Below are 27,386 nucleotides of genomic sequence, written 5' to 3'. Positions count from 1 at the left end.
TTTCGATAAAAGCTTTTATTCAGGACTCATAACGCGCCAATTTTTCCACATATGGTTACCAATAATACTGCACACTTGATTGGAAACTGTGTAGGATAAGGCCCCTAAACTTAAGAACTGTGATAACATTTCCTATACAGACTAAATTTGAACTCTTAGTTGAGCAAAGTAATCAAAAAGGCTTCACTTCGTAAATCTGAAAGAAATGGGTCATAATCTCTTAGTCAAATAATCTGAAAGGAAATAAGATGTATACATATGTTTCTGCTTCAGATTTTTCTATTTACCCTTGTTTCCATACCACGTCTTCAGGAAGGCATTGTGAATATTGAAGGCAAAAAAGGCAAAACCTTTCTAAAAAAAAGAAAACTTTCGAGAATCAGATTCTCGAGTTCCAGTATGCATACGTTTATGAAGGTCAGACATCCAGGTAAACAATATGTAAATACCAGTACACATATACTTCCTAAGCAACAAAAGAGCAACACTGTTCACCGTATGTCGAGGGTTTTAAAGTTTTCTTACTTCCCTCTTGCCCGTCGAAACGACTATATTACTTGACGTATTAACAACAGCAACAACATTATCCATGACTGTGTCGACATTTAGTCCTTGTGTCCATCATTTATTATCATCCTGCCGTAAATATTGCAGACGATAAGCAAAATTAATTATCAAGACGAAAATTGGGCATTTGCTTTGCGCACAACATGATCAGAGTTTACAGCTTCTATACTCAAAATTAGAAAACTGCGACTTGTCAAGACGGGGGGTGATAAAGACTTACAAGCACATTTTCCCCATTACATGATGTCATGAGTCACGTGTCCGTATAGTGATTGGGTATATGATCCTGAGGAAGATCGTTCGTCGCAATTCCCATGTTATCTCAGATCGTTATTTCGAAATCTGTAAGCCCCTTGCCAGCGGTCGACCCGAAAAAGGCTAGGGTCGGCTGGTATTTACTATGGTTGGAAACACAACATTTCTGTTAGGCCTAAGCAAATTAAGTTCATGACTTTTACAAAGACGTTCGTTTCTAATCATACTTTAAAATCTCTGTGCCTATAATCTATGGTGAACGCATGACGTCTTCCTCACTTAAACACTTCGTGTCTACAAATTAATGCGAAAGCTGAATACTGACCAGCAGATTTACAGAAATGGACACAATGTATATGTTTGCTGATAAGTTTGTCTCTCTGTGTTTCCACTGCACTGACGTCACTAACGTGTGAGGTAAACCACGGCACACATGACGTCACTAACATCTGAGGTAAACCACGGTACACGTGACGTCACCTGCCGTCATCACCTATGTTTAAAACGAGGAGAATAGAAACGAATCCAAGTAATGAACATTTTATTTTTCAAAACAGAGACACTCAAATAAGTCAGAAAGTGCAACGTTGGCTTATGAAGTAAGGAAAGGTGAGAACTTTAATGTCAAAGCCAATAGATAATTGCATCAAATGAAATGAAAACGCTATGTCCAAAATCCACATTGTATGTATGGTATATCAAAACGCCCTTACCGTACTCGTGGACTCCCCCTCGAGTGCCCTAGACATGGTCACCTTTAACCCCTTGCCGTCCCAGTCTGGATAGGTGGAGACCAGCTTGTCCTCGTCCCAGGTGTAAACACACTGTACGGGGTGGGGTTGTAGGGGTCGGGGGGATAGAAAAGTCAAATTGACAGCTCAAACCCTACATACCAGAAAGGCATGGTTGAATTGACTAAAAGGGAAAAAAACACAACCTTAAACATCGTTCTAACTAACAACCTAACTAAAGAAACATAAAGATATACAACATCACGTACTAGATACAGTACAAAGCGATGGAAATTCTGATCTTGCCTGCCCCCCAATAGCATCGTGAAAGATTTCTAGATACCGCATAAAACTAAGCCTTGAAGAAGGAATGAAGGTAAAAGGACACAGAGACAATTGATGGACCTTTTTCTTCTTGCCATCTCCAGTGTCCTCCTCTATCTCTTCACCGATCCGGAAGACGTTGGTGACGGTTCCGTGTTTGGCGCCAAGATACTCCGGCGTTGTTGCCCAGGTGATGACCCCGCCCTCTTCCCGGCATTCAATGTAGAACACCGTCTCTGACGCGAACTGGTGAAGTTCCTTGGGAACTCCTAAGGGGGTACAGGTCAAAGGTTACGTCAATCAATTATAGATGAACAGTTTCCATTTTAACATTCACTAAACTATTATCATGGCGTCGTAATTCTGTATGATCAAAATCAAGAAGGCATTTTCAGGAAAAGAAAAACTATCATAGCATAAATCAATTTAAGATGTGAAATATTCTCTTGTTAAAGTTATTTTTCAAATTCAAGGTTTTTGTTTTCAACAATTGACGAACTTCTCTGACCGTCCTACAGATGAATGATTTCGTCTAACTTTTCAGACAGCCGAATCCATGTAAATCCAGGGCAGGCTTTCTGTGTGATTATGTTCGCAGACAAATTATTTTCCCGAGAACAGTAGTAGTCTGGTGTTATCTAATAACACCGAGCCTTGTCCTGCCGTAATGTCGTTTGATCTCCATGGAGACAGAAATTATCGTCTGGTCTGCGCTGATTGGCTGCCGGCAGATGACGGTTATTAGGCCATGGTAACCGTATCAATAGTTTCTAGATGTGATTTTACTAAATTTGGAAGTCTTGATCACACTTTTTAAAAATCCTTATTTGGGAGAGATGAACAACAATCATGCTTTGTCGGAAGTTACAAGGGCAAAGAAATAAAGAAAGTTGAAATGATAACAACGTTAAAAAATCTAAGCAGCATGTCAAATCTATATTCTTATCATTGTATGCCCAAAGTAAAAGCAAAATTCCCAATTTTGCAATGGGATGCATTTTTCGGTCCACTTAATAAGCAATCAAGCCCGACTGGTCCACTAGTACTTTCTTTTAAATTTTCCTATATCACAATATCGAATTCCTTTACATATCTCCATTCCCCAATCACACACAAGGCTGAGATACATTTCAAACTGCCAGCTTTATAAACACAGGGAGACACAGCTCTGCGTTTTGTATTCATATGTTTTAATAAAAGTGTGTTTTTTTTTCAAACGAAGAGACGTTACACGATAAAGTACTTTGCTCGGCCCCAGTCCGGGACGTCATTCCACAGTAATCGGCTCTATACTTTCATGTCATATTTCCCAGGGGATCTGTCTGTGAATACGCTGTTGTGCCGACAGAGAGATCCAATTTGCCGTGTGCTGTTATATGCTACACCTACGGACAACCTACCAGGATTAGATATAGCTTGTGCCTTAAATGTAACTGGCAATTATAAAATGTATATACAGCTTGTAACTGGCAATTATAAAATGTAAATTGATAAAACGATATGTATATGAAATGATATCTAAAACAGAATATGTTACATACACTAGAATGCGTTATATGGAAATCCTTTTTTTTCAAAGGGTATATATCGTACCCGGTACCCTCTATCTGTTTGCATGTATGTCACTGGGCATTGTTTCAAATATCACAGCAGTATAGCAGAAACAAAGCGACACAATAAAGACGGGTCATTTCTCTGGCGATAAAATAGCAGCCATTATTATGACAAATGACATGTCAATTTCAGTTAGACTATGGAAAAAATTAATAGGACGTCGCAGCGTAGGGACATATGACACAAAACATTCTGCAGTCAACCTTCATTAGTGATGGTAATCAACAAAACGGCAATTATCTACTAATGAGACTGAAAAGGCCTGTGAAATATCTGGTTTGAATGAGCTATAACAGACAAGCAAAGGCAACTGGAATCGTACGTGCATCCTGTGTATTCTAAGAGCTTTTTGCTACATATGGCACAGGTTACATAGCACAGGTATTATGATTCCATATATATACTGAGGTCGCTTTTGACGTTTGATATGTACGTGTAAGCTATAGAAGCTTTACAGGACAATTCCTTTGTGGTATGCCCCTCCAATTTTGTGGTGTTTTCGTCTGATGCTGAGACAATGGGGTATTTCTATAACACTATTTTCCCGCGGTTTAGTGGAACGTAAAGACGAGCACGCAACGTAACGTAACGGTGAATTCACCTGTAAGCACATCACAAACATGAGTAACAATGGCAGGCGCATAGTGATACAGTAGAGGGAGTGGCGGAGTGATCTATAGGGTTACAGAACACACATATATACCCGCTTATGGTGGCACGCGAGATGACAAACCTGAGTACAAGCCATGTTATATATCCTACAGATCTATTTTCACAGTTTGCCTACCTTATTTTTCAGCATTGTTTATCTTCTCTTGGTTTTATAACTCAGAGCTATACAATTACTGAACTGCTAATCTTGAATCAAATGACAAGCCGCCTTACGTAAGACCTATTTTCAAAATTTGCTTACCTTATTTTTCACCGTTGCTTAGCTCATCTTGGCTTTCATCTTGCGCCAGAGTAATTTGATTACTGAACTGCTAATGTTGTATTAAAAATCAATACATTAAAGATTAACACATATCTTTTTTATTTGACGAGACTTTTGCCTTTGTACCCTAGATATCACATCACTCGACCTCAAACCACCCCTGAATGGACTGTGTGCAGGGAGAATATCCAATGTACACGAGGGAAAACTCTTATGAAATATGTACAGCACGTAACAGAGCGGTGATGTTTTGGCAATATCTGTAGTACAAGTGCAACAACATTATCACCATTGTGTATGCGGTCGGTGAGGTATGATGATATATAACTGTGGTGCACATGTACAGCCAGGCGTATTCAGCCCAGCACAGCAGGAATTTTTTGTGGGATCGCTCTTGTTGCCAAATACGGCGGTGAAAAAATCCAGAATACGCCTTCTGGGACCCACCTTCCTTCCTCGTTGACGCCTGTCTACATAGACCTTTTCCGTACTGCCACATTTTTCAAACAGTCCCAACAATAACACAGCATAGCTAGTATTTGTATGAAGTTTTGAATCCAACGATTCTGCTTGCAGCGCTCTCACACGATCTTGTAACATGGCAGAACTACTGAGTGAACTGCACTGTGCAATGATCAACCTTTCACCGCCAGTACTAGCATACAGTTGCACACGATAACCAAGTTCAAAGTGCAGTCCAGCGGTCGAATGTTTGCGTTCATGGATTGATTGAATGTTCGTTGCTCTTATAACGTGCTACAAGCTTTAGAGGATTTGTTCAATACAAATGAAAAGCCACCCTTTCAAAATAAAAGACGTTCGTAAAAAAAGCAATAAAAACGCCTACCTTATCTAATCTAATCTCTAATCCTGGTCTTTTTATTGTGCTTTGTCAACAGTTACGAGGATTCTGTAAATAAATGCTATTGACAGTTCTTTCGTCTCTAAGACAGGAGCACTATTAAAGATTGCTTTACAAGACTGAGGTAAACTTTTCGTGAGACAATGCAAATACGATACAGGGAACGCCAAACATGGAGTTAGACTATAGGGAACTGCACTGTAAGTGCGTAGGACGAATGACTCATACTTTAGCTGTAGTTCACAGTGTGCTGAAATATTCATTAGTTAAGGTATCAGATTTTATCGCAGTTGAGTCATACCGCCTCTACATGATTATGACGTTTAACTAGAAGATTATTATGTTTAAGGCTTACTGTAGTTTTATATATTAGTGTATTATTAGCTGCCATTTCACAGCAGGAAGTAAGGTTGTAAAATACACACGGGGGATCGCTCACCTATTGCGGACATAAAGGCTTCGTGGTTTTGGCCGCTCCCGTACTTCCACTTGCCGCTGAACATTGCCACTGCCACCGGCATGGTCGCCCGCTTCGCGCCTGGTCAGAGTCCAACACCTCCGCCGGTAGCCAGGAATAATACGTGTGTATAGACTTAGTCCTACTTGTAAAGCCAACAAGCGACTCTGACTAGCACGAGAGTCGAAACCTGAACCCTGGAATTGAAGACAGGTGGTCGTTTTGGTCGGTGAGGCGCAATCCACAGTCTATGGTCGTCACAAGTGATCAGTGAGCCGAAACAAAGACGGCTCGCGCCAATTTCGTGGTTTTTGGCGAGTGGAATGTTTTCGGAAGCCAAAGCAGGAAGAAAACGTGTAAAGAACACAGCCGAATCACCCCGCCCACGTACGTACAGCTGATTCTTGATCATGTGACAGGACTGGTTCCACAGGAGGTTAAAGGTAGCGATGATGTCATGTTGTCAGCTGCGGTTTTCCAGTAAACCGATAGGTAGCGCTCGAGTCTAACCATTTTATGCATACACTACAGCTTTAGATGGACAGCAATTCCAGACATTTTTACCAAAGGTGCGAAGTTGGACAAAAGTGGTTCCCCCTTAAATAATTTCACCGGCCATTCAAGTTTTTTGGTTCTGAAGAAATCAAAATGGTTTAATGTATCTAAACCCATACCATACACTATCTCTTGTTCAATGCAGACAAGGACCATTACATATGAATGTAGTGATATATACTATGAAATGTTCCACATTCGTAAATTGAACTGTTGGTGTCCGACATGGTTAAAATGTCTGCAACAATGCCTACTGTACCCAACAATAAAAACAACCTGCTCACATGGAATATATGTAACGACCAGTATAATGACATACTGTCACATCATTCACAACAGCTAACAAAGGGACAAAGAGATGTTTCAGTTTGTTAGTATTTACTTGCCACATTGATGTACATTGTCCATTTCATAATAGATGGAAACTTCTTTCACTTACACAAGATGTAACCTTAGATGTAGATGTAAAAGGCATCTCCAATGTTGAAACACATCACATTGTTTTGATTCCTCTCATATCATGACCTCATGTTGTTTCAAACATTTTTGCAATCTTTGTTTTACCTTAGAGCTTTGAGATAATAGAGCCATTACATCACTTTCATGTAGTGCGCAAAGTAGACAAAGAAACTGGCCAAAAAATTAAAATCAAAAAGAAAAAAAAATGTTGTGACGGCAAAATTGTTCAGTCTTAAACAATCCACAATAGCAAAATACAGCACACATTACACAATAATGCTTTCACCAACTGTACACGTGGAAGAATATAAAATACTTATAAGAAAACATGGACAGTGGGTCATGAGTCATATCTAAGATTTCATGGACTTTCTTCTTACTCTTTGCAACCCTTGCCTTTGCTCTGTTGCAAAACTAATTGTGTGATGTTTACAAGCAACTTTCACAAAGGAAATCTTATCCAACTTTGTGTTTCCTTATACCTATGATTACTAAACAAATAGCCTCACTTCTAACTAGAGCCTACATTACATGCCTAAACAACTAAACATGTAGTCTTGTAGAGCTTTTATCGCAATGAGTTGTTGAAGAAGCCACATACTTAGATGATGGCCTATTTAAGGCTACAGACATAGCAGCCTTGTACACAAAACATCTACCTGTATTCAAAATCATATTATTACAACAGTGGACAACAGGTATTGTATTTCTGACAATCCTCTACTTTTATCATCTACTCTATAATTCATTTATCAAATCATCTTCCCTGTATCATGCCAAAAGACTTGAGACTCATTGGCTATCCCACTGTGCAACTGTCCAATGACATTTCAGCTTGTAATGGAAACTGTCAATTTGGGTTGTTTTTACTGATTGGCTGATTCACAGGCATCTATCCAATCACTGTAGACATCCACTGCTTCCGATAAGTCTGGGTAAGAGAAGTCAAGGAATTCACAAAAACTCGCTACACTTAACTAACTCCCTCTAAATCTTGCTTCATAGACATATATCTTCTAGCTCTATATGCAGCTTCTTTTCAAGTGAACATGGCAAAAGAATCGACGAATTCGAACCACACCGCCTCACTTTGCTGCGTTTGTCATTGGTGGAATTTTGCTCTCAAACTATATGTCACTGCGCACATCCGTAAATAATAGAATGTATTGGAACAAAATTCCTTGAACCCGTAAGAAACAGATGTTTCATTACAATCTTTGCCCTGGCCGATTTACAACAGGTAATTAGTTCAACATAAAATAAGCCCTTTTTCTTTGTATTTCATGCGAGAAGGGGAAAAGCCAACGACAATGAGATATCCAGAAACATTTGACGGCATGTGTGTGTGTGCCTGGGCAGAAGGGAATACATACTGGTTAATAGTGATACAGGGAATGCTGTTTGAACGAGTTCTATTATCTACAGACATAGATGGTTTGTGACAATGCCAAAAGCAGTTTGTGTGGTTCAAATCCATCTACTGGGAGGTTTTTCCCTGTTTGTGAATGTTTTTCAGACTTTTCCTTGCTTTTTTTTTTTGAGAATGAGATAGTTCTTGCAGATTGACTGTTGGGTTTGGGGCACTCAGAATACAACTTTACAAGTGAATGTACCTGGTTACCTTTGATTCAAAGCCTTTAATTCCTTAAATGAAACTAAATCATATGCTGTCTTCTATCTAGAGCCAGGATTTAAAATGCATGCATACATCTTCATCGTAATAATCAGAAAGGATACAGTTAATTGGAGTCTGGAAGTCCTCCAGGCAGACTCGACATGTGACCGTGCCAACGTTCCGAGTTCGATCCCTGTGAATACAAAATAGATCAGAAACTTTTAGTTCACATATGCATGAAGCTGGGATCTACCATGTTCACTGACATTGTAATTAAACACAACCTGGACAGGATTTCAGATTCAACAGAACTAACTGGATCCCAAGACAAATCTGATGTATTTTCATACACAATGTATAAACAGTGTAGGTCAAGGACATGGATGAAAGAAATCAGAAAACCAAAGATTTAAAACTGAAGGTTTTAAGCTTGACAAAACAATTATTGACAAGATATCACAATAAATCAAGTGTTGTTACAGAAAATGAAATATTGAAAGTTGTAAAGCAACATTTCTTCATTTCAAAGACAGCATGAAATTTCAAAGTCAACAAAGGAATGAAATATAAACAATAGAAAGAAAACGACCCCTTACAGGTTGACCTCACAGGATTTCTCGTGATTACAGAAAGGGCAAGGAAACACGATCTGTAGCGGCTCCGTCATCTTTTTCTTGGGCGGAGGTTTGCTACTTTTACGTCGGCGACCCATGTTCTAACTGGGCACAGGAGGTGGTGCGGAACAGCAGAGGTACAGCAAAGAAGCAAGAATGTTGCACACGGCAGCAATGGGACAGCAAAGTGGTTGAATAGTGTTGCACAGCAGCAATGAGACAGCAAGGTAGAAGGAGGTTTAGCATGACAGCAACAGCAAAGTGGTTAAGTGTTGGACAGCAGCAATGAGACAGCAAGGTAGGAGGAAGTTGACCATGACAGCAGAGGGATAGCAAGACAGGACAGATGGGACAGCAAGGTTGTAGATGGCACAAGACAGCACACAGCACAGCAGTGGGGTGCAAAACACGAGAGGACAGCAAAGTTATCACAAATGAAAGAAAATGTATTAATAAAAAGAAAAACATTGTGGAAGAAGGGGAAGCAAAGGAAATAATTTATGACAATAGAAAAGGCAAGTTTGGGATGTTAAAGAGGACATTGTACATGTGAGTATTGAGTGAGTGGCATGGTGAAAGAAGGATAAAGCGACAATAAAGGGAGAAGAACACATCAGAGAACAGAAGAAAGATAAAACATGTAAGCACTGTGTATACAAGAAATGCTGGAAAATCTAAACATATAGTACTGTGTGTGTACACCTTACTTTCATAAGCCTTCAAACAATGTCAATAAATATGTGTTTTTGAAGTAACAAGGCACATTGATAACAAATAATCCTATTTGATTTCAACAAAAGCAAATTTCTATTAGCCACTTATGACTGTTATGTGAACAACCTTATAACTTTGTTTGGATGATAAACCATGTAATTTTTTAAAATTAGATGTTCATACAGGTGCACACACATAGCATACAGAGAAAATCTCTTCTGAAGATGTCCTCTACATAGGATCAGTCCACTTGGAATTTAGTTTAAGACACTTTGGACTCCACACCGGATGGAAACAGTGTATTTTCATTGGCCGTTAGGTGGCCCTGTGGTTAGGGTTGTTGACTCAGAACCTGAGGTACTGGGTTAAAATTCCTGACACAAAAGGCACTCCAATCTCCTCACTCGGCTCAGGTGTAAATGAGTACCTATCTTCGGCTGTAACAAGACTCAAGAGGACATCTCAGAGTTGGTACACTGAACACCCTTAATCTTGAAGTGGACTAAGCATGACTGTAACACTTCAAGAATAGGGGTGTGTACACATACATAAAAAACAGAAGAATCCTTGCAGCATCTTACATCTTCACTTCGCATGCCTTTTCGTGGTTACAGAACGGACATGTGAACTGGGTCTCCAATGGGTCCTGTTTCTTTCTTGTCTCTGGCTTCCTCTTTGACTTGCGACGTCCCATCTCTGTTAGTGTAGCAGGCACTGCACAACACCTAAACATGCAACATAGCAATCTCTCTGGTGAGTCCTGGTTGTAATTCAAGCCAAGTACGCCGTGTCTAGGCGAGTTACATATAAGTTAGTATCATCGTTGAAGAGATTCATCAGTCACGTGTGATTACCAGAATATTCTTCAATCAGTGACTTTAGAAAGGTAACAAAACGTGAGACTAGTTCAGTCCATGATCAAGACGCACAGTGGACGTCGAAAATTTGGAGGTATGTGTTTTGTTACCTTTTTTAAGTCACGGATGGAAGAATATTAGTTAGTATTAGACTTGTAAATTATGGGAGGGGTGCACACAGTTTAAAATTCTCTCACATCAAAATGTACACACATTAAAATGCAGTTAGTAAGAATGACAAAGTAAAAGGGAACTGAAAACAAAACTTGTCTAGATTTCCATATTTTATCCTCAATCACGACACATGTTAGACAATGGAGTGGGATTATGTTGTGTTTTCAGTTTCACTATTTCCTGCATAATTTCAAAGCATAGGTTTTGCCTCTGAAGTATTATACTAGCATTTATAATAAAGTTGCATGTAATCTCACAAACCAGCAAGGCTCACAAGTACATGTAAAATGGAATTGACTTGACTTGAATGATCCTTGTGTCATCTGATTTTTTGTGAACAACATGTTGTTTTCCGCAGAAGAATGGAGCTCGAAAGCAACACTCATATTTCAGGCCACATGTTCAAGTTTTGCGTACAGTTTACCCTAAAATTTTCACCAAAAATACTACACAGTCTATACGTACCAAATCCGGGTGAATATACGGTGAGAATATGCTAGAAAATGACGAAATCGTCGGAAATTCTGACGACTACACAAAAATCTGCTAGCCTCGTCGCACTGCGTCTTTCTGTAAAGGTCATAGGGCATAGAATTATACCACTACTTTGAGCAAGGGGTGTTAATATGTATTTACTAAGTATTCAACATTCATTATTACGACTACTCTATATTTATTACATACAACAATATTACAGAATAATCTTTAAAAGCTAAGTTATTTCTTTATGCTTCTTTTCATGGATATCAATGCTAATAATGGTATCAAATTATCACCCTTTTTGATCAGTGGTATATCCTTCCCAAAGCATGATGGGACAAATTTATCATCAGCAACAACAGAAAATGGTGGGAAATTGGAATTTAAGAATTTTGCCTCTGATAATCTTTTTGCTACGTTGTTTATACGGAGAATCATTGTAGTTCAGACCGGTAGATAATTCCAGGAGTCCGTCTGTATTTTCCCAAACCTGAAAACGTCGCCGATGACGTCAAAATTCTTCCCGCGTAACGCAATCAGGAAACTGATACAAATTCTACCAAACTGACTGCTCATAGAGTTTAGATACATCATTTCATCATAACTAATTTACACAGAAAATATAATATTGTTAACTATGAAATTACTCCAAAACATCCACTTAAGTAGGTTCCTACCTGGTCAAACGGATCTACTCTACTCTACTCTACTCTACTCAATATATAAGATTTTTGTGTGTAATTTGTGACTTGATAGAATTGGCAGGTGTCACAGACCATGTTGTCTCCCTATCAATATGTGACAGGTGTAGCAGACCATGTCGTCCCCCTATGAAGATGACACCTTTACGGAGGCGAGCGACACTCAAACACAAGCATCTGTGGAAATAGAAGCTAGGAAAGAAGCTGACCATGACCATGATGACTCACTTTCAGGAACTCGCACATCAGGTAGGAATAAAGATTCAATTTTCAGAATTAAAAATCAACTTATTGCAATAATCTGAGATCTAGAGATGAAATGATACAGAGGATTAGATTCCAGTCTTCTATTGCAATGCCTCCCCAACAAAATATGATTATCAAAGACCACAAAGTAACTAGTATAATCTGTTAAATTTACTAAATAGCTCGGTACACTTAATGTTTATAACTATCCTCTTCATGCAACCTCCTTGCTTCATGTTATGTAGAAGCACTGCTTTACTTCAGTCTTTTTTCAAACCTTTTCTCCAGATTCGCAGGAGCATTGGTCGGAGGATGTTTCCGGATCACCTGACCGGACGTCATCGACCTCGGAGAATAACAGACACCTCCAGGTGTACAGCGTGTCGTCTATCGGAGAGAGCTCGTCGCGTAGCTCCCTCAGCAGCAGTGGAAGGATCGTGGAGAAATGGTCGCACAGCAGTACAACAGGAACTACTTACTCACAAGGTAGGATTAGCTGGGTAGAACTGATGTAGGAGACCTAGAAACTGTAGTGCAAGACTAGAAAGGTTCTGGATGTAGAATAGTACTTGACAGTGACCATATGGAGTTATACGAGGCCGAGACCATTGTCACAGCTGCATTTCATATGATTATGAGTGACTCGTCTGATGGATAACATTTAGAACCACGTTGATTTTGTGTCTCTTGCTTTCTAAAAAAAGGTTTGGAGTCAGGATAACTAATGGACCATTTTTTTTCAGATATTTCCACAGAGTTGCCAGAAGACTCGGCTGCGGACAGAGATGCCAGCTATTCTGAGGATTTCATCACCACTAGTGCCACATCAGTTACTGAGGAGGATGTGAGGTGTTTGACCGTGTGTCACTGTGTGTGTGTTATACATGTACTTTAGATGCACAGAACATTCTGCCTTGATTTGTAGGATGTCTCTCTTTCTCAACCCTGAAGCTGAAACATGATGTAACATCATAAGTTTGTATTATCTTGTAGGTCAGACAGAAGCTCTGTTGAGTCAGTCTCAGTGAAAGAAGAACTGGAGGATGAGACCAGTCATCACCATGGAGACAGTTACCACGGTTACTCCAGTGACGACTTTGAGTCATCAGGAGTTCAGAGTTCAGCCACAGAATCTTTATTAGCTGAAAACGGTGAGTAGATATATCAGTAGATATCCTAGTAAATTTAATTTTTTTGTTGTTATGATTTAGATGGGAAAATCACTAATCATGACTTGTATTTTACACTGGCATACTGACTTGACTATTTCATATACCCTACCCCCACCGGCCCCTTTCAGAATCTGAAGCCATGTCAAACTTCCTGCACCGAGCGTGTCAAGTGGTGAAGCAAAACAGCTCAGCCCTGTTAGACACAGAAGTGCTGGCCAGTAGTCCCGCCCAGCACGAGGCTGGCAAACCAGATGAAGAAGACATCAGAGTCACACCAGAACTGCTGGACTTCTGCTCAAGGAAGCTTCAGTTGCTGAAAGAAAGAGCTAAACAAGGTAACGTCTCTGTGTTTTCTTACTCTTGATCAAAAGAAATCCTCAAACATTTCTTTTGGTACTAATAGTTGTATTTATTGTTGTTAGATGCAGAAGGGATAGAGCGAAGTCATCAAAGGAAGCAAGACACAGTGAAATCTACCACAGGCAAAATGCACAGAAAACACAAGCCAAGCTCCCATAGTTCTTCTCAGGAAAAAAGACGCACAAGGAAAGAAGAAGACAACGTGAGAAGAGCCGAAACAAGCAGAGGTCACAAAAAGAAGCAAAAGTTACCTGAAGATATGGGTGGTAGCTTGGCAGTGGTTTGTAAGGCAGTAGTGGAAACCTCACCTCCACAGGACAATTTGAATAACTCTATTGATTTGGTCGGAGAAACAAGTAGAGACCCTTTGGAAAAGAAGGAACATCGGAGGGATGCAGATAGTCCTGACGCTGATAGTTCAGTTCCACAAGGGTTAGTGGACAGGGTAAGACTGGACACCATGATGTTAGACATGAAACGGGGAGCAAAGGCAAAGGTGCACAACCCAAGCACCTGCAGGTCCTGTGTGAAGAGACAGGGGGCACTTCTGCAGGAAGAGTTCTTGAAGAGGAGCCGGGCTAATGTTGAGAGAAAGATGATTGACACAAAGGTGGAACAGCATCTGATCACGCACGATTCTTTGACTCTGATTGGAGAGATCGCTCGGACATTACCCCGTCCCACAGACAACCCAGATGATGTTTGGGCAAGACTTATGAAGGAAACTGTCACCAAAAAGGGCCATAAAGACGACAGCAATAACGTTAGCTGACATCTATGTTTTGTTATGATTTATGTTGTGTTAAATGCTTGATATACATGAAGATCTCTTTGATGGCAACAGTAATTGTTCTTGCTAGAGCCTGTTACAAGGAAATTTAAAATAATGTAAAATAAAGACCAGGAGTGTTCTACCTTTTAAACTCCCATGTTTAATATCTTAAGAAATGTTCAATGAAATGCTTGAATTACAGAGTGCAGTTTCTCTATTCAGTGTTAAAAATAAAGGCACAACAACATCTAGCCATTTCCCCCTTTCTGTGTGATGATAATCAACTTAAGGTAAGGCAACAAGATAATCTTCCACTGAGGTGAAGAAGCTTTAAGTAGCTAGAAGTAGTGGAATGTGATACTTCGCTACAGCTTGAATTTTTAGCCAAGGTTTGATGCCTGAGGCTATCCTGGTTGCTGGCTTTATATCACCATCCAAAAGGATGAAAGCAACCTGAACCAGTTTTGCTTAGCGGGGCTTGAACCATTGCCATCTTGATCCATATGGTGAAACAGCAGGATGTTTAACCGCTTGCACCAGTAGAACACAACACAAGTCAAGAATGATACTTTTTCAATAAGTTCATGAAATGTTTATTGTTTGATGGATAAAGACTCAAGCTGTTACTTACTGTTAACATATTACCTATGTTTTATCAAGTCTAACTGAGAACTCTAAATCAATAATCCCAAATTTGAGGCAACAGAGACAGGGCATCTGAAATATGATACTGGTCCACAATTAAGTGATGTACTTTGTTTATCAGCCCTTAGTTCTGCATAGAAGCAGGAAAAGATTATCGAATTCTGTTTTCTCATTTTCCTACTGACATTCTTTTCTGCTAAATGCTCCATTCATTATTCATGCTGTTACACATTGAATATGTTATGCATCTTTCTGTATCAAAGTTACATGCACACATGCTCTTTTTCCTTTGCTTCAAACAATCATAAATACATTCAAAAAATCAAATGGCACATGTTCATGCATCACATATGTACTCTAGAAATAAGGATGTCCTACATTCTTATAAAATCATGAAGTTATCAATTTTGCCACAGGATTAAAGGCAAAACAACATGTCTGCATCTGATATGAGTTCCTATGTGTTATTCTAGAAAGTGGCTTCCTCTTGCAACAAAGTTATACTCGGAAATATCCCATTTGGTTATCTGGATCCACAGTTACAAATTAGATGTAGCCTTTGTTCAATGTTGAAACATTCTGCTTTGACTGACATGCAGTGATTCTATGCATGTTATAATGTACATGTAAGCGCTGTGTCCATGGATGATGTTATGGTGAGGTGGTTGGAGTGGTCTGCAAATGCTTCTGTGCCACCTGGTAACACAGCTTGTACTGGTCCTAGAAACAACGTAACTCAAAATTACACCTTTGCATTCCTCTGCTTTAAAAAAAAAGACTCCTACTCTACATTCGAAGGTAAAACCTCTATTAACATTAATCCGCCGGGTTACATATATCCGGCACTTTGAAAAACAGCGGGTTTGAGAGGTCTCTAGTGCAGCACCGCCAGGTATGCACAGTTTAGATATACAGGAGTGCATTATACTGGGGGGCGTTGGATTGGAGATCTGTTTGGCTGGTATCTTTTCAGGGTGGCGGAATTATGTACCATGGTGTTAGGAGATGTTAATGATCATTTAGACATTACCTCCGTGCAGACCATCTCTGGTCGATGGTGACGCAGCATCCTCACCGCCTGGAACACGTCAACGGCCCCTTCGACCTCTGACCTATCCAAGGTCATGTCGACAGTACAGAAGACACCAGACAGCCCTGCTCCACTCCTAGCAAACAAACACTTTTATACGTCCATTCCTTCACATGTCACAGTGTGTTGAAGAAATAACATTGTATGTCATGTGGTAAAACAGTCTGACTTCCAAGCTACTACATGTATTACTTATCACTGAAGTCACGTGTCCACATGGTCACGTGTCCAAAGGAATGGGTCAGTCATACTGAGGAAGGCTATACACTGTAGGTGACAATCTAAATTTGGAAAGTCGTTTTCGCCGGTGGTGCGACAATCCTAGAGCGGTCCTGGGACATGCTCCCCTGGAGAAAATCTTAAATATTGACACCCTTAAACGCTATTTTCAGCATTTTGATTTTTCGTGTTTTGATAGAAACTTTCAACCACTGCAGCCTATTAAAAAATACACGAATAGAGTTTTTACTTACTCGCAGTGCACAGTGATTGGTCCGTCCGTGTTGGACTGCTTGTACCACTTGTGCACCTCGGTCCACAGCTGGTACAGGTGTTCAGGTGCTGCCAGCGGGGCGGAGTCACCGTCATCTGTGTAGTTTGTGAGCTGGAACTGTCGGACCGTCGTCTTCTTCTGATTGAACTGTGCATAGGCAACAATGTGGACATAAATACTATCATCCATATCTAGCATGTACTTTGACTCACCTCTTGAGAATGAGATATTATTTTTAAAACTGAGAAGATACACACTTATCTGAAAACTGCATATCAGGAAACTTCAAAACTAAAGAAATGTTAACTTTTGTGCTCACCGTGTTTGTGAGTTGGAACTCTCTCTCCGTCACGTGTGGTGCCTTCTGAGTGTTGGTCACCTCCACGTTGAACGGTCCGTAGGTGGCCGAAGCGAGGACGGGCCAGTACCTTGGACAGGACTGGACAACACATACATGTAGCGTCATCTAAAGGCATGCCAGATTCGAGTTTCTCGAATAGGCTAGGATTTGTTTCCGTTTGTAGTGAGAATTTGAAGATCTTTAAGCTCTTTGACTGCTTTATTGTCTCAACAAAAGTCATGTTAAAAGTGCTCATCTCCGTTTCAATAGCCCTTGGGCCACACAACTTCGTGCGATCACTACATATACAGCGAATGGCTAGTCCACTGGTAGCAGTGGTATGTGTTCTACAATTCTCTTTCCCAACTGTTGAGTTCTAACAAGGACATTAAAGCTATATAATGTCCTTGGTGCTGAGCGGAGAAATCAGTATGTTCCATTTCTTTAAGTTTTTGGTATGACTCGGCAAGGGATCGAAATTACGACTTAACGGATGCAATCGATCACTCTACCCACTTGGATATTGCACTAAAAAGCACCAATTTGAAAACATGTCATTAACAACCCCCCCCCCCACACACAGGTCCCCCGATCTCCTGATATGCATGAGTTACTATAATCACCTCGCTCATGTTGTTCAGCATGACGATGATGTTGCTGTTAGTGTCACTAATCATGCACCAGAAGTCCGTCACGGTGTTTGCCAGCGGTGCCTGGGTGGCGATGTAGCCATTCTGTCTCCTGTGACTCTGTAAGATGGAAAGTTGTAACTTCAGAAAGGTGGTTGCCGTTTTTTTTTTTCAAACAGTAGAATGTTTATTTCGGATAGTATAAGTCAAAGTCGGAGGGAACAGGGTGTAGCCAAAGATAAATTCCCTAGGGAATGCGCGTTCGTGGAATTCCAAGAATATTTGTAGACTATCACAGAACTATACTAACGGCCCCGCCTTTGAGGCGTCGCCAAAAAGTTACGGGAGCTTATTGGCTGGGCGAATATATCGGGGTCTATAAAGCCAAAGCGCGCTGGTTAGATCTAGAAACGGTCCATTCTTTCAATCTAAATAGGATAGAGGACGAGCAACACTTTTTAGTAGAATGTAGTTTATACAACGAAGAGAGAGCTGCGCTTTATAAACTAATGCAATGTAGGTTTCCCCATTTCATACATCTTGGCAACGCGGAAAAATTCATATTTCTAATGGCTTTAGATAAACCCTTGACTATCAAACACACCTGTACTTATATCTACACTATTACCAAGAAGCGGTGATAAAGCAAGGCATATGCAGCATGTGAGTGCTTACGTCCAGGTAGACGGCATTGATGTAGTCGTTACCCTCCTTATCGGATAGAGGAGTGCTCAGGTTCACCCGCCTTTTGTCATCTTCACATGGGATACGAATAAAAAAGAAGTCATAAGGATTGTGTTAGAAAAAACAAAAGCACGTGTATCTGTTTCACATATATGTTTGACATGTGTTCTAGCTTTGACCCTTCGCTTATCACACCGACTTGGTGTATAACTTTACTTTATATGTATTCTTGAATAAATGGCTGTTATCAACATTTCATATGGGTTTCTTTCGTTCCAATCAATGATATCTAGAGGAGAATCTGCAACACCAGTTACAAGGGCATACAATTTGTGAAAGAGAGCTTAAAGTTTGACGATGATCACATGCTTATAATCAGACTATATGTTCACAAATCACATGATACTGAATTTGTTGAGATGTCAATACTCACATCAGCACTACTAACTATGATACATGTATATATGATCTGAAGATTTAGTAGATTCTGATTCCATCAATCAAGCACACCAATCCTGGCTGTATACTAAATTAGTATTATACACAATATAGACAGTATGAAGTCATGTTTTGCTAACGCACCAGGAAGGAGGTTCGAGAACCTGTTCTTGCTCTCATTCGCGGGGAGTGACCCGGTTGCTGTTCTCTCCGGCGAGGGGTTGGGGCACAGCGTTTGTAGTCTCTGGTAAAAGAAGATGGATACCCCAATAATATTGTAGTCAAACATTGAAGAGCCAGAGTTTCAGTAATAGGAAATCATGAAATATTGTGTATTTCTCATCTTTCTCTTATTTTAAGTACTCTCAGAGACAAAAAAATGAACAAACCGCAAACTCTTTGCAGTAGAGGGCGCCTCGTTTGGATCCGTTCAATCCCAGTTTGGACTCCGCGTATGCCAAGTACTCATCAGTCCGCACCGCTGTATTCCCACACCGTTCTGCCTCTAGAACGGACCCATAGATGTACATGTAGTGGTCCTGGAGGTGACACAAATATTCATAATTGATGGACTTAAAGGCCTCATTCATGTATTAATGCGAGTGGGTACTATCCATATTTGTCAGAACTGTAATTAATGTATTGAAGCAGATTTTTAGCAATAGCAATTTTAACAGTATTTTGTTAAAAACCTCAAATGGGGGCACGGACGCTACAGGTGGGGGTAAAGACACTACAGATGGGGGTATGGACGCTACATTTTCTTTCTTTCTTTCTTTCTTTCTTTCTTTCTTTCTTTCTTTCTTTCTTTCTTTCTTTCTTTCTTTCTTTCTTTCTTTCTTTCTTTCTTTCTTTCTTTCTTTCTTTCTTTCTTTCTTTACTATTCCTTTTACTTTTCCTTTCTTTCTTTCTCTCTCTCTCTCTCTTTCTCTCTCTCTCTCTCTCTCTCTCTCTCTCTCTCTCTCTCTCTCTCTCTCTGTCTCCCCTCTTTGTTGCTTACCACCACCTGCACCATGAGACACCTGTACTCTCGCATCTGCACGACGAACTCCCGGATGTTGACGGCGGCTTCCTCCTCCAGCATGTCTGTCATGGCGTACAGGGCGATGAACACTGCGGTCTGGTCCACGCCGGATCTACGTCAGAGAACAGCAGTGACTCATAACGTCACATCCGTTTTTTTACCGTTATTCGGGTGTTGTTGCAATAGGTGTATAACATCAGTTCGGAGTTGTGATAGCGTGGAGGGCAATATAAAGCTCGTTTACAACATTCACTAGACAGAAATTTTAGGAATTCATTCAGACTAAGCTTGATTTGCATTTCCTAAAAGTTTCTTTGCCTTGTCAGCAGATACTGTCCGAAAACAATCCCTCATTGACAATATCACTTTGCTACGAACAGAGATAATCTATCACTTTTTCTCTTTTCCTATAGTATTCCCTTTTAGCCTCCAAATTCTGTTAAATCTTCAATAGGAAACGTAAGTGTATACTCAATGATGATATCTAACCACAGTGAATAGAAACAAGCCCTCCATCTTCAACGGTAGTTTTGGGCCTTCGTTTGTATGTACCGTGTCGGTACTGCTATTTTCACTTACGCGCAATGAACGACGATAGGGGGCACCATTTCCTCCGGATCAGTCAGCTTGATGGTCCTGACGAGGTTCAGGAGGGAGGTGCTGTGAGGAGGAGTGCCGGCTCGATGTACCGGCCATCCCGTGTACTGAATGTGAGTGATCTGGTTCTGCGAGCCCACTTCGTCCTCTGTCTGTAGACAGAATTTTCAAAATACAATCACTAGGTATAGTACAATTACTGTTACCACCGTGTACGGAGGCTTTGTTTTCTCCATGAAAAACGGAGATATAGTTTTTGGCCTGTCTATGTGTATGTGTGTGTGTGGGTGTGTGTGTGTGTGCGTGTGTGCAAGTAAGTGTGTGCATGTGTGTGTGTGTGTATGTGTGTGTGTTTGTGAGAGTTTGTGTGTGTAAGTGTGTCTGTTTGTGTTTCCGTTTTTTTGTAGTCAGCATAACTCAATACCCTCTGGATCATATTACCTTTTGGAGGACCAAAGTCCGAAAGGTGTAGTCCGCCATGACGTCTTTTTTCTTTAGGGTCACCATCAGGTCACCAGACCGGAGCGGTGCCTCATCGTCTGGCCAGTATTGTGCACACGGGGCCTGTGACAATGATGAGAGCTTTAAGAATACAGTGTGCTTTCAAAAGAAACATTTTCTTTACACTTTAAGGGGGCACTATAAAGGGGCACCCCAGTTTATTTGGGTCTCAATTAGAGGAGGCGCACCCTGAAGTCTAGCGACACTTTTGCATGGGGAGGGGCACTTTTGCATGGGGAACACTTTTCTATGATCTACATGGAATTGGGAATACTCGGAATATTTCTGAAAATGGGGTTTTCTCTATATTACCCGGGGACACAAGGTGCAAGAATTGACAACTAGAGACAATAGTACCCTACAATACTTTGTAAGTTGTTGAAACGGATGCAATTTTAACATGTTCCTATGTGTCATGGTCAGTTTTCTTTTACATTGTTTTCATATGAAGCTATACCATTTAAGAGTGAACAATAACGTTTTACCTTGGTCTTGTCTGTCAGGTCAGACATCATGATGATGTACTTCGGGCCATACTCCCAAACCATCCGCCAGAAATCGTCCACAGTCTCCGCTGATGGTCCCTGGGCGGCAATGAAAGCTTTTGGCTTGGAGTATCCCTGAGAAAATAGATTTTGAATGATGAAAATACAGGAATTTTGAATTAAAAAAATGAATCTTTTGATTAATGAAAATAAATAAATTTTGAATAAGGAGAATAGATACATTTTGAATGGTGAAAATAAATGAACTTTCAATAATGAAAAAAACTGAATAATAAAAATAATCAAATTTTGAATACTTAAATGAAAGAACGGCTACATCTCAAGTTAGTATAGGTTATTACTATTTTGAAGCAAAGTAGGAGATGTATGATCTGATATATGCATCGTGAGCTAAAGTTTTAAAAAAGAGGTCAATAACCGTACGTACGTTGACCCAACTGGCGTTGATGTAATCTGAGTCAGGTTTGCCTGGTAGAGACTGCAGTTGAACACGAGAGTAGTCGTCTGAAAAAAATAAATCCAGAATAATCTTTACATCTGCACTTTTATTTTTCTTCCACATCACACATCTGTTCTCTAAAAAGACGAATAATGTAAAGGTAAATGCTCCGCTTTATAGGGCATGTTTAGAAAATATGCGTTTTCATATCCAGAATATAGGTCCTTCGGCTGTTCCCGACGTAACCATCTCTACGTCTGCAAATTTCGAAACTATGTGCTATGTTAATTATGGCGTTAAATCACACATGACATGTAGAGTTGTTGCTATAGTTGATTCCTCATATCCTCAGTACTTACACGGCACGAAGGTCTTGTATCTGTTCTTCGGCTTGTTCTCGTTCCGCCTGGCGACTTTGCACTTGTACTTCAGCTCGTCTGGCAAGCCCTGAATAAGAGACAGATAGTTTAAGGGGGTGGGCGTAGGGCGTAGGGCGCAGAGTCGTGTCTAAAAGTCAGCAGCAGCGCTAGCTGTACAGCAGGGGCAATAGAATGCGTCCACAAAACACCTATGATTTCAGTGCCTGCTCGCTCCCTCAAAATGCCGAAAAAAGAATAGCAACAATATGTTTTTATGAATTTCTTGTTTAACTCATTATTGTGAACTTCTTGGTAATTCTGTCTATCCGAGACCAACTTTGGACTCGGGCCAAGTCACCCTACCCATTCTACGAGTCCCCGGTTACACAATCGTCAATCTCACTCTGTCATTCTACAGTGATAACTACGGACAAACAAATAAACAAACACTGAGAACGATAACAATATCTCCGTGAAAAAGGGAAATACCTGCGTAAAAATTGAGGCATTGTTTTCGATCTGTGCGTTTGTTTGTTTGATTGATTGTTTGTTTGTTTGTCCGTAGTTATCACTGTACAGTAACAAGATGTGAGACTGAAGATTGTGTAACCGGATTGTGATAACGACGGCAACCACACAAAGAACACGTATATAAATATATCTATCTATATATATCATATATATTGTCACCTCAAACTGCCAGATGAGCCCGTCAAACCCTGTCGTCTCCATGTACCTGTCGATGTCCTCGCCCTCCACTCGGTAATTCCCGGTTTTCTTCCACTCGCCGGTGTTAAGGCGCAGGTACGCGAGCCGCTTTCCTGTGATCTCTGCAGGAGAAAATAATCATGAAATAATGACATTGTCCTGTCCTAAAACTGGGTGTTGGTGAGGAGCCTATATCTATTTCAATCATAATGGATAACTTGTATGTCATATATCTTGACCATACTGCTATTATAATGTATTGAAACGTTTCATTATATTCCATTTTGTGCTTTAAAAATAATTCGATTCTATGTGTGCCATTGAATGCTGTTGTTAAGATCATCTGATTTGATTTCATAATCTTAACCTTCCGTTCCATGCATTTGTAATTTTAAAATCATTTGATTGAAAAATCTCTACCTTTCGGAATGGAGGTCAGCTCGCCCTTCTCCAGCTTGAATGTGGCAAGCGCGAACATGTTTGCCTCTTTCCTGAAATTATGAAGACCAAACTTAGACACATATTCATATATCAGCGCCATGAATATGTGGCAAAAGTATACATTGGTATCAGCCAATATCATGAAGAAGAAAATGATGACTCTTTGATAACCACAACGTCGGATAGCACAATGGACTTTTTGTCAGAAAATAAAATTTCTGCCTACGTTTAGTACTGGCAAGATAACATTATCTTCATTGTGAATAATCAGTGATAGACGTGTACAGATGAGACAGACGACATGCACACACCTTGATTTGTAGACTGTATGTAAGATAGCGACCGACAGTAGAACCAATATAATGATTCCTAAGAGAGACCCAACGATCACCGACCCTGAAAAATCCATGAACGGATAAGAGTTGGAGAAAGTTTGTTACCAATGAAAAAAAGTATTTAAAATATGTTCATGTGGAAGACAATTTAACAACCGTCCCTGAACAAAGACGGGGGGCGTCACAGGCTGCCTGGCGCGTTTGATCCACTAGCCAATTGGGCCATGTGTCCATAACATGACGTAGAGTCACAACCCTAGCCCGAGAAAGTTAAGTTGCACAGTCGAAAATCTAAGTTGAAACCACAGTTTGATCCATTCTATTATAATTCGAAAACAATTGAGTACCGCTGAAGGTGTCACCCTCGATGAATTCGATTCTGACGGTGACGTCAGGTCCGGGAGCTCCTCTTCCTCCTTCTCCCGGCCGCACCAGCACCAGGCGCACCTTGTACCTGCTTCCGGCAGTCAGACCGGAAATGACGTATCTGTCTCCAGTCACTTCCCCCGTGGTGTTCCAGGTATTGCCACCAAACGGCCGGAACTGTACGACCATGGCGACGACAGGCCCGTCCCCGCGATAAGCGGTACTACGGTGCACGATCAGCTCACCTTGATCCTCTTGATCAACGGTGGGCGGGTCCAGCGGAACAGGTTGATCTACATAATGAATGAAATAACACAGAGAGCATGCGCCCAAAATGGTTACTCAAGCAACTGGATAAAATTTTGAAACAGTCAGACGTTTCAAAATTTTATCCAGTTGCTTGAGTAACTATGTTTGGCGTATCTTACTACCTGGATGTCTAACCTTCAGCAACGTACCAGAGACAGCAGGTACTGACCAGAGAACGCAAGTCGCCTTTTAAGGCAAAAGCCTTTTACGTGGTTAATAATACACATGTAATAGAAAAAATTAAATCTACGCTTGAAGATACTTGCAATTGAGTCTGTTAAACTTCTCGTTATAAGATGACAGAAATGGAAGACAACAGACAGAATTAATGCACTTCAAGGTATTGTCTGTAATTGTATACAATAGCATTAACATATTTTTGGTGAAAAAAAAATCAGTAAATAAAAAGAGCTTTCGAACAAAGCTATGTCCGCGCTAAAAGTAGGTCGGGGTGTCGCACTGGAGTTAAGAAACGTGTACTTTTCAGCCACGGTACCGACAAACCTGCTTACAGGAACCCCAGACCAGAAAGGAAACATGTAGCAAAAGGATAGCCGCAATTGTACTTACGTCTAACGACCAGCTGTAGAGTCATCCCGTCTACGTGGTTTTCACAGCGGAATGTGGCGTTTATGACGGGCGTGAACCGGTAGGCCTTCCTACCGGGTTGTGTGGCGCTGGTGTCGGGCAGTACTTGGTAGTTGTTGGCATCGGTACCCAAAGATCCGAGATTCTGCCCCGCGTCACTGTATTTGAAGATGTCAACGTCAGGAAGGGGATCCCCGGTAGCGTCACAGATGATGTCGGCGTCAATCCCCGCGTTTACCTCATTCACTGCCTGCCCTGACCCTGCCAGGGTCACCAGGAATGAGGTAATAGCTGATCCGTTGCCGTGATGAGAACAAAGACCTGTCACGAAATCAGTAACAAAATAGGTATGCACGTCATCAATTAAATACCTTACGGTTATTTCAAATAAAAGTCGCATCAACTGGTCCGTAATCAAACTCAAACAGAATGCTAAATAAAAGACACATTCCAATCTCTCTAGAAGAAGCATATCTATAGGTAAAACAAATTTATAAAAAGATAAATAGGAACGTCACCTGGTGAGTATGCCAGACACAGCCAGATGACACTAAAAACGGCGAGTCGGTACAGAGCGCTCATGTTTCCAACTGTTTATCGTCTAAAAGAAAAAGAAAGACGAGACATTAAAGGCAGCCTATGTAGCAAAATACAGCCAGATTAATTCAATTTGTGGTTTCAGGCATACTGTACGTATAGAACTTGCAAAATGTGGAATTATGAGGGATCTATCTAGACATGTTTCCGAAAAATGCAATATTCTTTCAGGTCTGTTTCTGTAATTGAAACCGTATTCCAATAAAGGACGCATACGTTATTCATAGCACAAGTGTTACGAGGGTGACACAGAGTGTTCTGAAGTACTTTTTGCTGGGCTGTATTGCACTGGACAGTGTGTCGGTACTTGAAATCAACTCAGTCGTACATGCAAATCTGATCAACAAATTGAGTCTCAATATATGTGCCAAGAACCTCCTATGAATGCTACTAATGACATTACTTTAGCACCCTAGCACCACGTACTGCAAAACACACTATTATATATTGATATCCTACTAATGACATTGCTATTTGGCTCACCCCCGTACCGCGAACTGCAAAACACACTATTCATATGCTTTCAATGACTTTACTTTTTGGTCGACTTACGTTATTACCCACGTACTGCAAAACACATGATAGAGGTTAGACTAGACTAGAACAACAAAACTAGTCGTTGGAGTGAAATTGCAAAAGATCGCAAATGGGAGGTCAAAAATCTATGAAGCAGCGGCTTGAAAAGGAAGGCAACTATCTGTACGTGAGATGTGGATGATAGCTTTCCCCTATACATTATGTGGAATTAGGTCGGCTATGTGTTAACAAAACGAAAATATTGCTAATATCGTTAAGCCGATTGCTTAACGAATAAAGGAGGACAGGTACCCAGCCAAAAATGGGTGGCTATGCGTGTGGAAAAAAATTAGATGATAGCTTATGATGTTAAGCCAATACATAACGCAGAGTATGGGTGGTTATGCTTTGAAAATGCAATTATTGGTGAATCTAACCAGGGCACATGGAAAAGCGCCAGTGGGCGATATGTTTTCTCCTGGTTAACAAATGAATATTTTCAACAAATCCATAACGTAGAATATGGGTAGCTATGTGTAAAAAATAAGATGATCGCTAATACTGTAGAGTTCTCGTTTTCCAAATGATATTAACTAGTGAATGTCTGGACAGGTCTAAAAAAGTCAGTTTATCACAAAATACTATTATCCAAATAGGTATTAAGGTGAAGAATAAACAAAACTGATACCTGAACACATGTATAAATATACGTACCTTGTTGCAAGTTGTCAATCCATCAAAACATCGAAGGTGGGTTTAACGATTGTCCCTGTCACTGCACGTCGGGGAAAACGCAGTATTCCGTGTGAGTCGGGTACCCGTGATGGAAATACACGCAAGTCTGTCTGAATGCCGTCCACAACGGAAATGCGATGTTAAGATTTGCATTGGTCAAATCAAATGTCAACAAGATGTTGTCCCAGTTTGATCCTAACGAAGGTTTTGTCCATACGCTGTTAACTTCGTTTGCAACGTTTAGAACTATTATGCGTCACCTTTTTAGACCACCCTCCTAAAATCGCTGTTGTCGTACTTGATGGAACTGTCCATTCTAGATTATAGGTTCTTGGTTTTGTCAAAGTAGTATAAAACTAGTATAACCCACAGTTTGTTCAGTTTGATAAACATAAGTGCCGTTTGTATAGCGCACAGAAAGGAAGTTTCTAAAGATTTGAAGATGAAAGATTTGAAGATGAAAGATGTGTAAAAAAGGGATATAAAAAAGATAAGACACCCCCATGACATTTAAAAAAAGGAATGTTCTGAAAGGTTGAGGCAGTCAGAACCGGTGTGCTGGATGAGATACTTGAATATTAAA

The 27,386-nt window shown here is 40.4% G+C and overlaps 4 protein-coding genes across 5 annotated transcripts; 1 reads left to right on the top strand and 3 right to left on the bottom strand.

Annotated features, from left to right (window-relative positions):
• Positions 1-6,263, bottom strand: LOC136444476 (fatty acid-binding protein, liver-like). Its single transcript, XM_066442037.1, has 4 exons — positions 5,727-6,263; positions 1,959-2,146; positions 1,536-1,646; positions 1-1,315 (listed from the first exon to the last, which is right to left on the bottom strand). Exons 1-4 carry the CDS (start codon positions 5,806-5,808, stop codon positions 1,265-1,267), a joined length of 432 nt encoding a protein of 143 aa, XP_066298134.1. The 5' UTR covers positions 5,809-6,263; the 3' UTR covers positions 1-1,264.
• A 316-nt stretch (positions 6,264-6,579) lies between these two features.
• Positions 6,580-11,333, bottom strand: LOC136444479 (transcription elongation factor 1 homolog). 2 transcript variants are annotated; one of them, XM_066442039.1, is made up of 4 exons: positions 11,198-11,332; positions 8,970-9,092; positions 8,496-8,566; positions 6,580-7,689 (listed from the first exon to the last, which is right to left on the bottom strand). In XM_066442039.1, the coding sequence occupies exons 2-4, from the start codon at positions 9,083-9,085 to the stop codon at positions 7,625-7,627; spliced, it is 252 nt and encodes an 83-aa protein (XP_066298136.1). In that variant the 5' UTR covers positions 9,086-9,092; positions 11,198-11,332; the 3' UTR covers positions 6,580-7,624. The 2 variants fall into 2 exon arrangements, with proteins under 2 accessions (XP_066298136.1, XP_066298135.1); XM_066442038.1 differs by lacking the exon at positions 8,970-9,092 and adding an exon at positions 10,283-10,426 and having other exon boundaries at positions 6,661-7,689; positions 11,198-11,333.
• Positions 11,334-11,528: 195 nt separating this feature from the next.
• LOC136444382 (uncharacterized protein C8orf48 homolog) lies at positions 11,529-14,714 on the top strand. Its single transcript, XM_066441907.1, has 7 exons — positions 11,529-11,580; positions 12,018-12,162; positions 12,448-12,645; positions 12,915-13,008; positions 13,153-13,310; positions 13,460-13,666; positions 13,754-14,714. Exons 2-7 carry the CDS (start codon positions 12,030-12,032, stop codon positions 14,461-14,463), a joined length of 1,500 nt encoding a protein of 499 aa, XP_066298004.1. The 5' UTR covers positions 11,529-11,580; positions 12,018-12,029; the 3' UTR covers positions 14,464-14,714.
• A 334-nt stretch (positions 14,715-15,048) lies between these two features.
• On the bottom strand, positions 15,049-26,660 carry LOC136444381 (receptor-type tyrosine-protein phosphatase epsilon-like). Its single transcript, XM_066441906.1, has 20 exons — positions 25,474-26,660; positions 24,938-25,276; positions 24,040-24,351; positions 23,669-23,753; positions 23,337-23,407; positions 22,899-23,038; positions 22,209-22,296; positions 21,838-21,914; positions 21,390-21,524; positions 20,845-20,967; positions 20,386-20,555; positions 19,783-19,918; positions 19,172-19,321; positions 18,927-19,026; positions 18,336-18,415; positions 17,655-17,780; positions 17,011-17,130; positions 16,672-16,838; positions 16,139-16,274; positions 15,049-15,828 (listed from the first exon to the last, which is right to left on the bottom strand). The coding sequence occupies exons 1-20, from the start codon at positions 25,535-25,537 to the stop codon at positions 15,760-15,762; spliced, it is 2,688 nt and encodes an 895-aa protein (XP_066298003.1). The 5' UTR covers positions 25,538-26,660; the 3' UTR covers positions 15,049-15,759.
• Positions 26,661-27,386: the final 726 nt, after the last annotated feature.

This window comes from Branchiostoma lanceolatum, chromosome 11 (genome assembly GCF_035083965.1).
Source record: "Branchiostoma lanceolatum isolate klBraLanc5 chromosome 11, klBraLanc5.hap2, whole genome shotgun sequence".
NCBI lineage: Eukaryota > Metazoa > Chordata > Leptocardii > Amphioxiformes > Branchiostomatidae > Branchiostoma > Branchiostoma lanceolatum.
The sequence above is the reverse complement of the archived record's forward strand: the minus strand, read 5'-3'. Positions and strand labels throughout refer to the sequence as shown.

Bases quoted from the DNA above. Each gene is read 5' to 3' on its own strand.
- LOC136444476 (XM_066442037.1), bottom strand. From the start codon at position 5,808: ATGCCGGTGGCAGTGGCAATGTTCAGCGGCAAGTGGAAGTACGGGAGC. The intron at 1,647-1,958 runs GTCCATCAATTG...CACCCCGTACAG, and splicing joins GAGATGGCAAGAAGAAAAAG to TGTGTTTACACCTGGGACGA. The intron at 1,316-1,535 runs GTAAGGGCGTTT...TTTTAAACATAG, and splicing joins AGGGGGAGTCCACGAGTACG to GTGATGACGGCAGGTGACGT.
- LOC136444479 (XM_066442038.1), bottom strand. From the start codon at position 11,322: ATGCCCTATGACCTTTACAGAAAGACGCAGTGCGACGAGGCTAGCAGA. The intron at 8,567-10,282 runs GTAAGATGCTGC...TTGTATTCACAG, and splicing joins AAGGCATGCGAAGTGAAGAT to GGATCGAACTCGGAACGTTG. The intron at 7,690-8,495 runs GTATCCTTTCTG...TCTCTTACCCAG, and splicing joins CTTCCAGACTCCAATTAACT to ACTTATCGGAAGCAGTGGAT.
- LOC136444382 (XM_066441907.1), top strand. From the start codon at position 12,030: ATGTCGTCCCCCTATGAAGATGACACCTTTACGGAGGCGAGCGACACT. The intron at 12,646-12,914 runs GTAGGATTAGCT...ATATTTCCACAG, and splicing joins AGGAACTACTTACTCACAAG to AGTTGCCAGAAGACTCGGCT. The intron at 13,667-13,753 runs GTAACGTCTCTG...TATTGTTGTTAG, and splicing joins GAAAGAAAGAGCTAAACAAG to ATGCAGAAGGGATAGAGCGA.
- LOC136444381 (XM_066441906.1), bottom strand. From the start codon at position 25,537: ATGAGCGCTCTGTACCGACTCGCCGTTTTTAGTGTCATCTGGCTGTGT. The intron at 18,416-18,926 runs GTGCGTTAGCAA...TCCCATGTGAAG, and splicing joins GTTCTCGAACCTCCTTCCTG to ATGACAAAAGGCGGGTGAAC. The intron at 17,131-17,654 runs GTGATTATAGTA...TGTGTTGTCCAG, and splicing joins TGCTGAACAACATGAGCGAG to TCCTGTCCAAGGTACTGGCC.